The sequence below is a fragment of the Hipposideros armiger genome, unplaced genomic scaffold (assembly GCF_001890085.2).
Source record: "Hipposideros armiger isolate ML-2016 unplaced genomic scaffold, ASM189008v1 scaffold_552, whole genome shotgun sequence".
Taxonomy (NCBI): domain Eukaryota; kingdom Metazoa; phylum Chordata; class Mammalia; order Chiroptera; family Hipposideridae; genus Hipposideros; species Hipposideros armiger.
This window is the reverse complement of record NW_017731902.1, coordinates 1,095,353-1,112,950: the sequence shown is the minus strand read 5'-3', so window position 1 is coordinate 1,112,950 and position 17,598 is coordinate 1,095,353. Positions and strand designations below refer to the sequence as shown.

Sequence of the window (17,598 nt, the reverse complement as noted above, 5' to 3'; positions counted from 1 at the left end):
CCCCCCCCAAATAAACAGCACCTTAAATATTTATCAGTACAGAATTGACAAAATACATCATGGTACATTAAAAACTATGATTTAGTCATGGTTAGCCATGACAAAGAACAAGACAAGTCTATATGTAATAGTACAAAAATATCCTCGAGATATATAATCACATGAAGAAAAGCGAATTACGGAACAATATGCTTAGTGTGACCTCATCTATAAAAAAAAAATCAATAAGTGTATAATCAACGAGCATTTACCAAGTTGTTAATAGTAATTACCTCTGGAGATTGGGGTTGGGTGAGAAATTTTCATTTTTGACTTATATGGTTCTATTATAACTTTCATAATTAAGAATCAGTAAATTACATTTTCCAAAACTTTTTCATATAAATTAGAAAGTGACATTCAGCTGCCTTAAGAGAAGAAAGTGACATCTTCTACAAACCACAAAGAATGTTCTAGAAGTCACTAAGAAAAATGAATAGAAAGGAGAAATAAAATAATTCTCAAGGCAAAAACGGAAAAAGTGAAAACTTCGTAAGATCAAACATGAAGAATTAGCTTGATGTAGCCTCAGATTGTTGAACTGCTCAGCACTTTTTGATAATGACTAACTGCTTCTCCTGCTGGTGAGTACCCAGCTGAGCTGGCTTCTCAGGTAACTAGCATGTCTACACCAAACGTACTTCTACGATTTGACTTAGCATCATCCATATCTGACATTATCATTTTAAAATGTAGGTTATTGTTTATCTGCCCACTAAGTGAACCCAAAAAATGGAAGAAAGATTCATCCCCCAGGACTGTAAGACCTTGAAATATGCACAGCAAAAACCTTCCTTGGGTGAGACAGTGAGATAATCAAGAGGCTTTCTCTGGCCTCTGTCCCCAAACAAAACCTGTATTTATTTCCTGTGTGAAAACATGTTTGCCTCCCTCATGGTCTCACCCATTTCTATACTTCGGGTTAGAAAGAAAGCTCTTACCTTAGATATTTTTTACCAAAGAACACAAGGCAGGAATCACTGTAACACATGGGTGTGATACCCAACCTGTCTTCAGAGTTGGCTGAGGGATCCCGGCCTGATCTCATTTCTTCCAGATCTGGAGTCCAATAAATGAGGTACAGGCCTAGCCTGGTGTACCTTCTCCCCAAAAAGGCAATGATGATATCCACAGCACTGGCCAAGAGTCAGGGTTCCCTGCCTCATGGCAGTGGAAGGGTTCTCTTTGACCTCGGTCAGATTAGGCCTTGGAGAGGATTTGCTGGGGGAGGCTGCATAGTCAGATATTTCCCTCACATTCAGGCCCAGCTCCTAAAGGCATTTGCTCCACCGCTCACTCCTGCACGTCCAGAGTTGTAAATCTTCTTACTCTCCTGGATTAGGAGGCTGTGTTTCTCAAGCCACAAATGAGAATCCTGAGCTCCTTAACCCAGAAATAGAAGAATGCTGACAAGGCAGAGGGGCCTGGGAGCCCCAGAGATGCAGCGTGAGGTGTCCTCACTGAAGCCACACAAGAGACGAAGGCATTCTTCCCTGGTGATGGCTTTTCTCTGTTTGCAAAACTTGATTGAAACATCTTGCCCTTTCTTGTTTATTCCTATTATGGACACTTTTCCCCTAGGATATAACCTAAACCGTTGTTAATCGCTATTCCCAATTTACTTTTTCAATACATCTAAGATGCTCATGTGTGTGCTGGTAGGTGCTAAATACATATTACATGGGGATTTGCAAAGAAATTTAGACTCTGTTTACTTACATGTATTTAGTAGGTCAAGCTTGTTAATTATGTTATTCAAATCCTCTTTACCCCTGTTTACTCCTGATCTGCTTCTCTTGGAAAGGAATTTTTTTTAAGTGATAAGTAAAATGTTTTGAAGTGGTAAGTGATATGATAAGTACAGATTTAGCATTTATCCTTGTATTTCTGAATCTTTGCATTATATGTTTTGAAGCTAAGTAATTAAACGTTAGCTAAAACCAGATGAAATTGCCACTGGCAATTATATAATTATAATACATGAAGGCTTTTGTTTGTTTCATTTTCTTGGTAGAGGGTGACTTGCCAAAATAAAATATCACTTTGCCCTTTAAAATCCTTTTTGTCATGAATTGTCTTTTGTATGCTATTAATATTTTCACATCATCTCACTTTTTGTTCATGGTTGACTGTTAACACTTTTTCCCTAAACTAACTAAAAGTTAAAAGACTGATAAAATGCTGTTATCACTGAGTATATGAGAAAAAGGGCCCTCTTCATACACTACTGGTGGGCATGTAAATTGTTCTACTTTAAAAAAAATTAAACTAGATTAGCTTTTAATTGTGATTTATTGAATTACATATTTACTTTATTAAATTACAAATGTATAATAGTTAAATCCTTTGGTACAGAAATTCCACTTATAAGTATCTCATAAAACTACAGACCCACACAAAAATGTATGTTAGGATTTTCATTATCATAGTGTTTGTAATCATGAAATATTAGCTACAACTTAAAAGTTCAAAAATAGTAGAATGGTTAAGTAAGTTATTATACATACACACCGCGGAATACTAAAACATAGTCTTTTTTTAAGAAGGTAGATCAATATCCTCTATCATGAAAAGAGGCTCAGATTCTCACTAGGGGTTGCAGCTGTGATAGACCCTGCAGGGCTGGATGTCTTCTGGTGAGGAGAATGGCCCCACTCCTAGTAGTCACTCGGAACTTTGCCTATGTACTTTGCCAACAGTACACTATGTACTGTTCATTTATTTATTATTTTTTTTACTTTTTATTTTTAGCTGAGCCATCCTGCCACCTGTTGGCAGCTCAGCGGCAGCTCAGCCAGGACTCGAACCGCTGTTGCTTAGAGCTCGCACTCTTGAGTGAGCTCTTAACCAACTGAGCCACTCGGCCGGCCCCTGTTTATTTTTTTAATAGAAATACATTACTTGTATACTTTTTAAAAGTAGAATATTAAAAAAAAACTCTCCCCATCTCCTATGCAACCACCACAAGCCAAGCCATCTTAGTTTATTTTATTAAATAATTTTTTTTTTGGCTTAAAAAATTTTATTGTCATAAAAGCACTTAACTGAGCTTTACCCTCATAACAAATTTTTCAGTGTATAATACATTATTGTTAACTACAGGCTTTATGTTGTACAGCAGATGTCTAGAACTTACTCATCTCACATAACTGAAACTTGATACTTGTTGAATAGCAACTTCTCCTTAGCCCCTGGTTTCTATGAATCTAACTACTTTCGATACCTTCAGGAGAGGGAAAAGTTTTCCTTGACCCTCTTAGGGTCTCTGGCTGGGTCTGAAAATTAAACCGACAAAGACAGATTAACAGGACAAAAGCAAACAAGTTTATTTAATATAAATTTTATCGACACAGGAGCCTTCATAAGGAAATGAAGACCCAGATAAACAGTTAGTCCTGAATATTTTATACTAGGTTTGATGAAGAGTGCACAGTGGTGGAGGAATATGATAGGTTAAGGAGTATGAGGTAATTGTGGTAAACTGGGGGAAACTTAGCAAGGCCTGTTTGTTCAGATTCTTCTCAATGTCCCTTTGTCTTGGGAGGTAAGGATGCTCCTTTCCTCCAGGCTTAGGGAGGGCACCTCTTGCATGAGGGTGTTATGACCTGTTTCAGGGAAGAAAGGAAAAGGGAAGAGGAGGTCAAAGTGATCTTCCTACTTCTGTGTAAAATACTCAAAATATGCTAAGATGCCACAATTTGGCTAGCATGCTCTGAACCCCATCAACCTCATATAAGTGGAATCATGCAGTATATTCCTTCACTTAGCATAACATCCTTAGGGTTCATCCATGTTGTCACATATGACAGGATTTCCTTCTTTTTCAAAGCTGAATAGTATTCCACTGCATATATGTACCACATTTTCTTTATCCATTCATGTGTCAATGGACATTTACATTGTTTCCACATCCTGCAATTCAAACTGGTTTTCACTTTTCAATTATCGGGCCCCTCCAATGCACTCTCCAAACCATACACAGAATGAACTTTAAAAAAAAATCAAAGCCGGCCAAGTGGCGCAGTTGGTTAAGAGCTCGCTCAAGAGTGTGAGCTCAGAGCAACAGTGGTTTGAGTCCTGTCCCAAGCTCAACTGCCACTGAGCTGCCAACAGGTGGCAGGATGGCTCAGCTAAAAAAAATAATTAAAATAAATAAATAAATAAAAATTAAAAAAATAAAAATCACTCATATAGCTCTTTGATTTCTGGGTACTTTGGAGGGAGAAATATCTTGAAAAAACATTCCTTCTACATAACTCTTAGTAATGATAAACCAACATCTTTCTTAATTACATAATGCTTAGCTGAGTTTGCAAGTATTATAAGTAAGTAAAATCAGAGAGAGAAAAAAAGGGAGTAAAGAGAAAGTAGGAAATAAAAAGGAAACCTGAGAGGTAAGCTGGCACTAAAGCCATGTGGCTCTAAGGGCATTTGCTGGTGCCAGTAACATAGAACCTTGAGCTCTATGACAATTGCCTTGGGAAGTGGAGGAGAAAGGGACAAGGACTTGGGCGCATACAAGATGAAGAGTTAAAATGCCTCAGACTGTGCAGGGGGTAGGGCTCTTCTCTGTGAATTTGTAACCATAGGTCTGCCCTCATACAATATAAATTGAGGCTTTCATTTATACTACCTGAGTTTTCTAAGAAACCACAAGCTGAGAAATTAACAAACACACATCCTCTCGGGGGGGGGGGGTACCACCAACCAGAACTTTAGGCTTTCCAGAAGAACATGCGTTCACAATCCAAAATTACAAAACACCATGCAAGCCTCCATAATGGTGAGTCAGCAAAAAAAAACAACAACAGCAAAATCGGACACCTGAGGACTTCATGATGGAATTTAGAAGAAAATGTAAGTATGGGGTAAGAAGCTTAACAGAAGATGTCAAAACAAGAAACAAGATGCTATCAAAAAAAAAAAAAAGATCCTGGCAGGTTTGAAAAAGTACTATTGAACAGGTCCATCTAAAATAAAAATATTATCCATGATATTAAAAACTCAATAAATCCATTGAACAGCTCTGAACATCTGTTCAGAAATAATTTACAGGAAAACAAATCTTTTAAAAGTTACCTGGAATACATCACTGAGAGAGAAATCCACTCCTCTCACTTTTTTCCCCCCAAATTCCAGAGGGCATAAGAGACACAGAGGATAGAGAAGGTGTCACACACAATTTGGAGTTCAGGAGAAGACGCTAGAGAACGTAGGAGAGCAACTCTTAGAGAGATGATAACTGAGCATTTTCCAAAACTGAGTTTAAAAAAATAAATTTGAAATTTGGAGAACACAACAAATCCCAAGAAGGCTAAATAAAAATAAAAAAAATCAACATCTAGACACATCACAGTGAAACCACATGGCACAAAAAACAAAGGTCTTAAAAACCACCAGAGATTTAGATTATACTTAAATGACTGTCCTGCTTAAAAGCTCTCAAGAGCTGCACTTCATCTGGTAAAAATTAGGGTATCCCTCCAACTTCCATACAAAAATCATAGTATATTTTCAAGAAAACAAGAATGAAATGTGACTAATGAGTAGAAATTTCTAGTCTCAATCGAACATGTTTGGTGAGAGTAAACTACACTTGAGATTCGATTTTACAAGGGGCATTGGATGGCGGAAATTTCACAATGTTGACCCAACACTGTCCAAGAACATGAGTATTCTGGGCCACTAGAGAGTTGGGCGGAGATGGGTGCTTGGCCAACGTTTACCCCTAGACATTCCCTTTTCCTTCGTTCTGCTGGTGCACTAAACAAGGACATCCAACCAACTCCTTTTCTCAAGACTTTACCCTTTTCTGACTTCATCATCAGTTTCTTTCACATACATATGAGGAAAACAATCAAATTTTATAAAGCAGCTGTGTACTCCTTTGAATCCTGATGCTTATAGAACATCTATGAGAGCTGCTACCTGGGGACAGCTGTTTAGCTGGGGACACGACATCAAGGGTAAGAATATAGGGAGAACACAGCACTAAACTTGGAAAATTTTTAAAAATTTTTCCTCGCCAACATCTTTGTCAACATTTTGTTAACCAATGATAAGTGACCATCAGAAATAATTTGGTTTTATATTGCTTTCAAAAAGCAGTAAGAAAGTAGCTATTTGGAAAAAGGGGGTATATCAGGTTTTCTTTAAGCATTAGAAATGTTATAAAAAATGAGAATCCTATCACATGGAAATACATGATCAAAGGTTAGATTAACAAACATTCAAACAGGCTGTATTTAAACAAGAGCTGTCCATTTCTTTTAGAAGAATCTTTTTGCTCAGACTCTTCCAGAAAGACTTCATAATAAACAAAGAGCTCAAGTCTTTGTAAGTTGAGGTATGACAACATAGCTATGTTATGGTGAGAAGCTGGGATATGGTTTGACCTCTGAGACCAATTATCTCTGAGTTGTTCAAGCCAGGCTAGCCAAAGCTTAGAGGTGGACAAGGCAGGCCATGGAGAGAAGCGAAGGCTAGATGCCTGTTACCCGCTTTACCAAAGCAAGCTCCAAAGGGTTTGATCCTCCTGCCCCCCACCTCACAAGGTAGAAAAGTTTAATGAGGAAGGAGCCTGTATTGTTCATAAAATAATACAATCCTTTCACTTTATTTTTCAAAGCACAGCTCTTCAAGAATTTCATTTAAAAACCCATCTGTAAGGGAAGAAAAAAAAATAAATGCACTTAATTCAAACACTGATTTTTAACATTCCCGTGATAAGTGAATGACCAAAACATCAGGCCAGGTTCACAAACTCCAGAAAACCCTTGCAAGGTGTCCTATCAGTAGGTGACTGCCTAGATTTCAGGGACAGCAGAAAGGACTCCTGCTTTTTCCTCAGGTCCTTCCTCTCATCTGTGGGCTCCCTCATGCTTAAATAAATTCTGTAAGTGTTCTTTGCCTTCGGTGTCTGTCTTCTCGTGTTGCAAAGGTACTGGGCCTGCCTCACTACTACTCTGGGGACACATAAGTGCTACCAGGTATTTCCCTCTCTATGTAAGTGACGAGACAACACCTTGCCCTGAGAGCAGGTTTCAATGAGGGGCAAACTGCACCAGAAGATTAGCTCTCACACAAACAATTCAAAGTCAATACCTAATAGTAACATTGTCCTGACACAACCAACAATCATACGCCACATGCCTGTCTGAAAATAGTCTGTGTGTATAAATGTTAAGGATGTTACCATCTTCTGTGAGAAACCAGCACACACATGCCCACAAATCAACTAGCAAATCCTTTCACAGCACAGGTGAATTCATAGCACTCTTCCGCTGACTTACTTTTAACCCAGGTTTCTGATCCTCGTCATGTACTTGTCTGGGTTGGCAGCACTCATTACCGTGGTATAAACTGTGTAGCTGAAAATAATGAGAGGAATTTTTATATACACATGATTTTCCCTAACATTCCAAAGAGGGGATAAAAACCCACCAAGCCCTTCCCTAACACTTGGGACCTAGGAGAAGAGTCAAAATAAAGGCCCACATATGTTAGATTTAAAATTTATGATTCAAGCAACCACACACTCAAAGTATTCTTTCCTATTTTGACAACACTGTGGGAGGCCAAGTTTGAACTTAAAATTCGCGGCCTCCTCAGAGTTCCACGCTGAGAGCCAACCTTGGTCCTCACCCCTTGCTCTGCCCTACCCCACAAATGGCACGTGCGCGTGTGTGTCTCTCTATTTTACTTTTTATCCAATCCTAGAGATTTCCGGCTTTGCTTTCTCCTGCCCCCTTAACCCACCACCAGTGGATTTCATGTAAACCTTCTTATGTCTCCTCTGTTGATTCTAATGTATAAAATAAGCTGGAAAACTGCCATTCTCCAGAGCATTTTCTCAATTTGTTGAGGTTTTGCTTCCCAGCAATTGTTGTCAGTTTGGCTCAAATAAACTCATTGAAGTTCTCAACAGGTTTGGGTATTTCTTACGTTGACACTTATATAACTATTTTTAAAATCTATAAGTACACAAAAATAGGTTTTTAACCCCTCTTTATAGAATGAATATTAAAAGGGCAAAATTGTGCCCTGTTGGAAGTAGTACAGTCGATGGTACAGAAAAAGCTGGCTCCTACAGGTTGGTGAGAGCTAATTGTTAAATACGTAGGAAGAATATGAGCCAACTGTAAACTTGAAATGGGCTAGATAGGAGTACTTATACCATGGAAGCCAATAAATGCTACAAATCGGGGGGGGGGGTCTTTTGTTTGTTTGTTTTATCTTCCCCTCCCCCCCTCCCCCAAAGGCCTAGTTTACTAGTACACCACTGGGTACCACTTGTTACTCACTTGGTAGAGTGGTAAAATACTGACTGACCAGGTAATTTGTTTTTCTGTATTTGGCTGTTAGAATATTGTTCATGGAATAAGCGTTTTAGCATTAATCTTTTTATCAGGCCATACTTAAAGAAACTTTCAAAGAGGTATTTTGAAGTTATATTCCTATTATTGTACAAAGTGAAAAGAATAACGCCAGTTTGGAAAATGTTGTTATACCTAAGGAATCTCAAAGCACCCATATATACAAATATTATTCTAGAGAAGGGGTCGGCAAACTTTTGAGACGGAAGAGCCAATCCTGTCCCTCACAACAATTTAAGAATGATTCAAGAACCATAAAACAAATGAAATCACCATTATGTGAATAATATCCTTTAAAATTTTATACACGAAACTATGATAGTTTTATTTTCATTTTCAATTTTACCTCAGAGCCACATGTACATACCCAAAGAGCCACATGTGGCTCGCAAGCCTCAGTTTGCTGACCCCTGTTCTAGAGGCCATCAGGACAACCACTATTCTGTGTTTGTGAAAAAGAGGATCATTTCAAAGAAAAAAAATCAATTGGGTATTTGAAATAAAAAATGACTTTACAGGTTTTATCTGCATTAGGCTATTTCTTGAAGAACACCATGTTGATATTCCTGCTTTGGAGAAAGCGGAAGTGAGAATGATGGGTAAATAGGAAATGCTGAGTTTGGGAATTTATTGAAAAGATGGAGATAAAGCTCTGTGTTGATTTGCAGATGCTTCCTCTTTTATTTTAGTAAGTTAAGCTCTACCACACTAAGCAAAATAAGGTGTCAGCACTCCTAATGAGCTAGTCTTAGGTGTGGATAAGGCAATCAGGCAACGCCTCCAGGGGTACGAAGAACCATAAAGAGCCAACTGTTGGTCTATATGGCCTTGCTCTGATGGTGACAGTGAACCTTCAGAATTTCCTCTAGTTTGATGCTGGCTGCCCCTCCAATTTAACTAAGAGTTTCCTGTGGCAGTGGTGGCCACGTTCCCGTGCTCCACTTCAGAAAAATCTGTGGGTAAAATTCCAGGCTGTAGACCTGAGAGCCACTGCTCACAGAATGGCACTATCAAGGACACAGGCTACAAGAGTCACTAATTCAGTAACTTAGATACTGAATTATCTTTGGGATAGCAGAAACTCCCCATCAAGACAAAGGAAAGCCAGAGGTGTCTAAAGTTTAGTTTTCACAGAGTGAAATGAAGGAGCTCCCAACCAGTTAAGGCAGTCCCCAGCCAGACTGATTTAGGATGAAAATGTCACTTTCGTTTTTCTTTATATTTGTGTTTCTTCATGGACTTCTCACCTGATTTATCTGTTTATCTGCCCCTCCTGGGCCAGTAGAAGGCTAATCCCATGAGCGCAGAGACTCAGTTTTGTTCACTGCTGTTTCCACAGCAACTAGAAAGCCCGTCCCACAGAGTCGTCAGATCTCTGCTGAGCCAAAGAATGGGTGAGCGAGTCCCCAGTTCTGGGGCGACATATGAACAGATGTGAGCAGGTGTCACTTACTTGTTGTAAACCGGAAACACTGACAAAACCTGCATAGGGGAAAAAAGACCATTAAAACGGAGAAGAAATGCATGTAGAATATCTATAGAAAGAATAAAAACCACTTCACACTTTAGTTACAGATTTTTAAATTCTTTTTCTCCTTTGAAACAATGAACATGTATTACAACCGTGCCTTTTTCTAACATGCAGAAAAACTTAGGTGAAGGTGGGCACTTTAACCTATATAGAAAAACATTCAGAAAATGTCATTTGTCTTTTAAAAAAAAATCCTTTCAACCAGGTAAAACTTTTACTTTAACATTTTCATCTACCACATTTGCTTAATTTCAGAGGAGGTTTTTTTTTTTAATTACTATCAGCAAAGACACCAAACATCCTGGGCAAAAACTAGAAATCACAACACAAGTTACCTGGAAGAGCGTCTCCAGGGTGAGGTTTGCCTGGCCAGTGGCATTAAGGGCTTTGATGGCAGGTGTTCTGTAAGGATGATGGACAAAGTCACTCGGGACTTCAGGAAATCCTGAATCCCACCAGCTCTCCTTCTAGGAGGCTCAATGCAAGGCCTAGCCTCATTGTCTACCTTTCCACAGAACAGATTCTGTCCCCCAAGCACGTTTCCTCCTTAGTCCCAGGTCCATTGACCTCCAACTACTCAAGGAAGCCAAGTGGGTGAAAATGTGTCACTGCAGAATTGAACAGTTACCACCAAACATGTGGGGCAGTAAAGTAAGGGGGAAACATCTGCTGTTTCGGGATGCACTGACTTAGTTCTAGAAGTTTCAAAATTAGAAGGGACAATGAAAGCCCCCAACTGTTTCATTTATTTCTTTAAGTATGGGAAATGTTTCCCTCCAAAACAGTCTTACATAAAAACCATGAACCTTGCTCTATCCTTTCCTTTTATAGTTGGATGAACAGAAGCCCAAGAGGCCACCCAGTGAGTCCTTAGCACGAGCTGGTGGTGGAATCCAGGGTTCTTGACCCTGAAGCCAGGGCCAACCTTACCCTCCCAACACCCACCCAACTGCCAAAATCCTCTCCTCCAAAGCTCCCCACCACATACTACACCCTCCCATCCTGGCCTAAGCACTGGCAAGGGGGCCCAGGTATATTTTCTGGGCGGGGCTAGCACTTGGAGTCCTCTCCAGTTCCTAATAGGAGGGGCACGTTCCCCTGCCCACAGGAAAACACTGCAAACAGGAAAGTATATACAGGCTTACCTTCTGTCATCTTCCTCAGGCACTGGCTTCCAGTGGTCATAATTTGTCTCAACTCGGAACCACCTACAACAGAGCACATCATCTCATTTTATCCAATGTCACTGGGGACATAGCTGCAGCAGAAATATACAAACATAAAAAATATCGGGCCGGCCAAGTGGCTCAATTGGTTAAGAGTTGGCTTGGGGGCAGGAGCTCTGAGCAGCAGGGCCACCAGTTCGGATCCCACATGGGCCAGTGATGCTGCGCCCTCTACAGCTAAGATGGTGAACAACAGCTTGACCTGGAGCAGGGCTGCCGTGAGTGGCCAGCGACGGCGTAGGCTGCAGTGGGGCTGCAGTGGGCTGTTGTGAGCTACCATGTGTGGCTGGCAGCCAGTGTGAGCGGCCCACAGCCTGCTCGAGCTGCCGTGAGCCTCCGTGAACAGCCGTCCAATGGCCGGCGAACGATCTGCCTCACCCAGGAAGAGTGCAATGATCACAATACCAACATGGGCCAGTGAAGCGATGTCCTCCACAACTAGACTGATGAACAAAAGGACAGCAACTTGTCTGTTCCCCTTCTCCGATTCCCCAACGCTGTTCCCCTCCCCCAGTTCCCCAATAAAATATTTTTTAAAAAAACCTCCAGTGTTATCAATTAAAAAAGATTATTGATACAAAATTGACCCATCTTTAATTCTACTCACGCTCCATTTAAAGGATCCAGAGGCCAAATGTCCGCCGGACCACCTCTGTTCCTCGTGATGACCACTCCCTCCCGGGGAGACACGCCACCGACAATATAATACACATCAGCAATAAGAGGCGTCTTGGCCAGTTTGACAACAGCTGCTTCAAAGTTTTCTGATTCACTCAGGGTCTGAACAGAAAGACAACCCTGCATTAGCATCATCCTAGCACGGCAGCTATCCACACCAACGGATGGACAAATCGTCCAAAGTACATGCTCGGGATATCTTAAACCATGGCTAGGATCTTGAACTGCTCTGACCTCAACCTCTTGTCCTTGAGGCTCCTAAAATGGAAGAAACCTCAGTGGAGAGCCAATAGTAGCAGGATTTTTCGCACAAAAACTTGTGGACAAGTTCCAGGCCCAGCTCACCACATAAGGGCTGTGTATTCTCATGGCAGGTCCTCCTTGCAAAGGACTCCCACGTTTCCTCATTCATTTGTTCTTCGCACAGATAGTTCTTGAGTACCTACTGGGTGCTAGGCACTGGGCTAGTGTGGGGACAGAGCTGTGAATATGACCGATCCAGCCTTGTTCTCCCCAAACTTCTAAGGATGACAGGAAAGTCAACAGACAATGGTGACACAGTGTAATCAGTGTCAACATAGGAGAAGACGCCATGGAAGTTATAGCAGGAGACCCACCTTCACCAGCGCATGAAGGAGACATCTCAGGGAGGTCCTGCATGAGCTGAGGCCAAAGAGTCAAACAGAAGGTAGACTGGTGAAAGTGGTGGTTTCGGGGTTGGGGACGAGAGTTCTAGCTTGACAGAACAGTTTGCCAAAGGCTTGGAGATGAAAGAGAGCGTGCTACATTAGAGCAGTGAGCTTAACTGGTGTCCAGTTGCCCTGGGGGTTCATGAAAACTGCCAGAGGTCTGTGGCATGGATAGGTAGGGGTCACTTTCAAAATCCTCTGCTTCCAAATGTGTTTCTTCCTCAAGCTGATCTGCTCAAAAACACCCTGCAGTACAGGGCCTGCTCTTCCCACCTGCACCTTTACAATCACTCTTCTACCACTTTGTGAAAGAAGTACATTTTCTGCTCACCCCTCCTGAATACTACCAAGGCACAGTGTCAAGGGTAAGGTGGGCACAAGGTCAAACAAAGAACAAGTCAAGATGTTACTGTCTGTAAAGGGGTCACCATTCAGCACCATAAACCACCAACCAACAGCAGGACCATGTGGACTTTTCCCCGCCTTATACATATTGTTGTTAGTATTTAGACTTGAGTTAGTTTGTTCTGAACGCAGCAAAATTATAAAGTGAGGCAACAGGAATGATGAAACATTTTTCTTATTCTCATCTATACCATCCCCCACCTACTGCAAAAGAATTTGTTGCCTCGAACAGAATTGCATGAGTAAAAAAAGCAAAAGAACATCAGTAAGAAATCCTGAAGGCAGTGCTGACTTATTTCACCCAAGCAGCAACGCCAGGGTGAGACATGCACTTGATCTGTTTATCTCAGGAAATGGAGGAAATAGATAGTGACTGCTAGTGGGTATAGGGTTTCTTTTTAGCAGAATGAAGATGTTCTAAAATTGACTGTAGTGATAGTTGTACAACTCTGAGTATACTAAAAAGCAGTAAGATGTAGCCTTTAAATAAATGAACTGTATGGCAGTTATTTATATACCTCAATTATACATCTACCTTATGACCCAGCAACTCCACTCATACTAACCCCCACAGAAATGGAATGGATACATATGTTTACAAAAAGACTTGTACAAGAATTTCTATAGCAGCTTATTCATAATAGCCCCAAATGGATACTTTTCCCTATTGCAATATTATACTACTCATTAAAATCTGTGCTTACCACTTTAAATAGTGTCCAGCTTTATTTTTGATACTTATTATCAAAAAAGTTGATATGCATTTTTCAAACCTTTAGATGCTTATGTTTTTCAGGAGCTTCTTACAGTAAAACGACATTGTTAAATGACACAGAGCATCATTAGCATGAACACGGTTTAGAAGATGAAGTTAGGGTGAGATGGGCTTAGTAGTCAATATACTCACAGTGCGGATAAGCCAGCTGACTAGCGAGTGTCTCTGAAAAAAGGCTGCAATCGCATTCTCCCACCACCAGCCTTTATCTGCCGAGTTGAGGAAGGAACAATGAGTATATACACAAATTGCTGCCCAAGTGCCACTCTTTAAAATGCCTTAAATCTTGTTTCTTTCTCGTAATACAGGCTGATGGGGAAGAAAGGTTGGTTGATAAAGGGTGATTTTACTAGCATCTTTTTCAAAGATGAAGCCCAAATTTCATGGCAACCATTAAAATATGACATATGTACGTTATTTATATACATATAGCATTGTTTCCAGGCACCAAAGAGTCTGTGTTCTGTGTATGTGGTGTGTATGTGTGTGTGTGTGTGTGTGTGTGTGTGTGTGTGTGTATATGTGTGTGTGTATGTATGTATCACACATATGCATAGAATCTTTGGTGTCTGGAAACAATGATAATTATATTAAAGGAAATCATTCTATTAATTACCCCAGGCAAAATAAAATTATGTAACTATCAGGAGAAGTGGCTCAATAACTATTAGAAAAACTGTAGCAAATGTGTATCTTTCAGAACTTTAAGTTTGATTTGAGCTCACATTTTTTAAAAAATACAAATTTTCAATCATTCTCCAAAATCACCTTTTAACTTCTTTAAAAAAATCTCTGCAGGGGATTTTTTTCCAAAGAATAATTTTCATTCAAGAAATAAGCACTGAGCATCTACTATGTGCCTGTGCAGACAGAGCTGACTCCATCTTGAAAAGCTGACTCCATTTTAAAACCTGAGCCCTTGACCCCCTCCTCTTTTCCCTGGGTGGACTCTGGAATATGTAGGCACCCTCAATGTCTATTTTTATCTTGCTCAAGAGCCCCCAATATCTGGTCCTTTTGTTTCCCTCGATTACCCCCACATTCCTTTTGGAGTATGTAGGTCCATTTATTAGGGGGTATAAAACAGGTGGTCTGGGGTGGGGGGCAAACAGTGTGGGGATCCATTTGGTGCCACTGAGCCCCAGGACTGAGTTTCTGTAAGTTCCCTATTAAAACTCTTTAAATCGACAAGCTGGACTTGTCTGTTTCATTCTCTGGCCTCTTAGCTCATTTGGGGGCTACTTCGCTCACACAGCCTTTTCACGAAACAGTGCTGTAGACTGACTTGGTCCAGACCCTTGGAATTTAACAGTGAACAGAAGAGACTAGTGTGCTGAGGAAAGAGTGAAGAAATAAAATGGAGTCGCTATAGTCAACCCGCTAGATTACTAAAACCAGGTAGGCTGAGGCATGAAGAAACTATTCTATTCTTGCTTTAACTAGCCTGGGAACTTACAGTTTTGAACTTTTCCATAGTGTATCAATGCCTGGAGATAGATATAGATATAGATATAGATATAGATATAGATATAGATATAGATATAGATATAGATATAGATGATATAGATATATAGATATAGATATAGATCTATTCTACACTCATACATAACCATCTTACAGTCCTGACAGCCTGACATCCATTATCTCGGCCCCTGACATCTGGAAGATCTCCAGCTCAGACCAATCCAGAGGCTGAGAATGCAGGACTAATTCTTCTCAAGAACATACTTTTTACTACAAGAACTCAGCTTTTCTTTTTTCTTTGGAACAGTCTGGGTATTACCTAGTTGTGTATCTGGTTTGCAAACCCTAAGACCCTTGAATAAATATTTGCCACTTTTTTCTAGCGAAGCCTCCTGACTCTTTGTGCTCCGTTGACAGTACCATTACACAAACGAGATTTGGATAACTATAATAAAGAAAATAAGACCGAATATGAAATCATGAGCGATAAGGGAAGGTTCCTTTCTAGAGGAACATAAGGATAGCCCCTCTGAGTTGTGGACATTTGAGCTAAGACGGGGAGAACATTCCAGACAGAAGGCATGGGTGTCAGAGACCCAAGGCAGGCACGAGCATGGCAGATGTCAGAAAGAGAAAGAATGCTGGTGAGGGGCAGGCGGAGCGAGGGAGAAGGAGACAGGGACGAAATGAGGTATAGGAGGTGATCCTATAGAGTTTTGAGGTCACAGTCAGGAATGTGGATGTGTTATAGCGAAATGGGAAATCACTGTAGATTGTAAACAGTGAAACAACCTGGTCATGCTAGCTGCTGGGTACAGAAAGAATTGTACGCGGGTGAGCGGCAGGGAGACCAGATGGACAGCAGCTGCCGCAGTGCAGGTGTGATGGCAGCTAGCCTACCAGTGGAGGCAGACAGAATGGACAGGGCCAGTCTGGTTTTGGCAGTAGAGCTGACAAGACTCAGGAAACGAGAAGCCAAAGGATCCTCTTGGTACAATCAGTTGAGTAGAAGTACCATTTCCTGAGACATGGAAAACCAAGAAAAGAACAGATTTGGGTGGAAGCAGAGTAAGAAGAGGGCAAGAAAGGGGAAAAAGAGAAAGGCACAAGATATGCTTAAGCTCGTTAAATTTGAGGTACTTAGTAGACACCAACGTGGAGATGCTGAGAGGCAGCTAGTACTCCAATCTGGGGCTCAGAGGAGGTCAAGCCTAGAGATGTGACAATAACAACAAATGCTTTGCTAGCCCTTACTTTGTACCAGGCACTGCTCTGAGCACGTCACATACATGAACTCTTTCCATTCTCATAGCAGCGATTATCATCCCTGCTTTCCAAATGAGGAAACTGAAGCATAGGCAGATTAAGCACCCATAAGCAAGCTACAGCACCAAGATATAAACCAAGGCTAGCTGTCTGGAGTCTGAGACCTTAACTGCCAGGTAGTTAATTAAGCTTCCCCATACGCTATGCCATTAGTTAGTCCTCATATCTTATCCTTTCCTTTCCCAGGGCAGTTAGAAGTACTGTTGGCACGCTCCCTAATGCCCAGAAACTTAATTAAATATCTTATCTCCATTAACCAAGAGATGTTACCGCGCTGGTCAGGCGTTTTAACTCAATTTCTGCAGACTAAAATATAACTGGTTTTCATTAAAATAAGGTTTTTAAAAAGTTTTTAAAAAGCAGTTTTCACAGTTAAATGTGTATGTTACAGAATAACTCAGTTATTTTTAAACTGCTCATCCCTTAGGTTCTACTCATCAGTTTGTTGAACAATTTGTGTCGCAAAATAGCAGAAACAAAGTCCGTCTTTTTAACAAATGCACAGACACCCTGTGTAAAGCCTTAGTAACCATCATGGTGTTACTTGAGTACCATTGGTTGAGAGCCAGTCTCACTCATAGCTGACATTTGAGAAAATGTTGAAGAAATACAATAGGATCAAGAACTACTATGCACCTCGAGATATACTCAACCAGCATCTTTCTGGCAAAGCCTTATTTATATAAAAAGATAAGAATAAACCTAACCAAGGGAAACAACATGAAGTCAAGCAGGGGTTCATCTGATAACCAACACTTCTCCTTCACTCAGCAATAAGTTCCTGAGGACAGAGACAAGAGTTTGTTCATCTCTGGGTTTCCCACATATTGTGGAACTGAATGATGTCCCCTGAGATTTGGGGATCGCAGTGAGGTTGTATAACAAACAGAGCAGTTGGGCCAGGACTCAGGAGATCAATTTGAGAACCACCTCTCCCATCTACTAGCTGTCATTTCCTCTCATAGCCTCAGTTTCCTCCTCTGAATAATGAATGGGATGAATAATATCAGTCCTGCCTTGTCGCCTTACAGCCGATTCTTAGACCACCCCCTCTGCATTAGCCTCTGACCCATTAGTCGAGAGAGTGTCT

General features: G+C 40.7%; 2 protein-coding genes across 2 annotated transcripts in view; both read right to left on the bottom strand.

The window, feature by feature from the left end:
• PPEF2 (protein phosphatase with EF-hand domain 2) overlaps window positions 1-1,659 on the bottom strand; it is a 37,781-nt gene extending 36,122 nt beyond the window's left edge. Inside the window, exon 1 of the mRNA XM_019623491.1 lies at window positions 981-1,659. The gene's annotated coding sequence lies outside the window, so the exon portion shown is untranslated. The remainder of the gene's footprint in view (window positions 1-980) is intronic.
• Window positions 1,660-2,910: 1,251 nt separating this feature from the next.
• Window positions 2,911-17,598, bottom strand: part of NAAA (N-acylethanolamine acid amidase) — a 21,494-nt gene continuing 6,806 nt past the window's right edge. The window contains exons 3-9 of the mRNA XM_019623489.1: window positions 13,851-13,927; window positions 11,779-11,951; window positions 11,091-11,153; window positions 10,281-10,347; window positions 9,868-9,896; window positions 7,332-7,409; window positions 2,911-3,644 (exon numbers count right to left, since the gene is read on the bottom strand). Coding sequence (XP_019479034.1) covers window positions 7,334-7,409; window positions 9,868-9,896; window positions 10,281-10,347; window positions 11,091-11,153; window positions 11,779-11,951; window positions 13,851-13,927 — 485 coding nt within the window. The 3' untranslated portion in view covers window positions 2,911-3,644; window positions 7,332-7,333. The remainder of the gene's footprint in view (window positions 3,645-7,331; window positions 7,410-9,867; window positions 9,897-10,280; window positions 10,348-11,090; window positions 11,154-11,778; window positions 11,952-13,850; window positions 13,928-17,598) is intronic.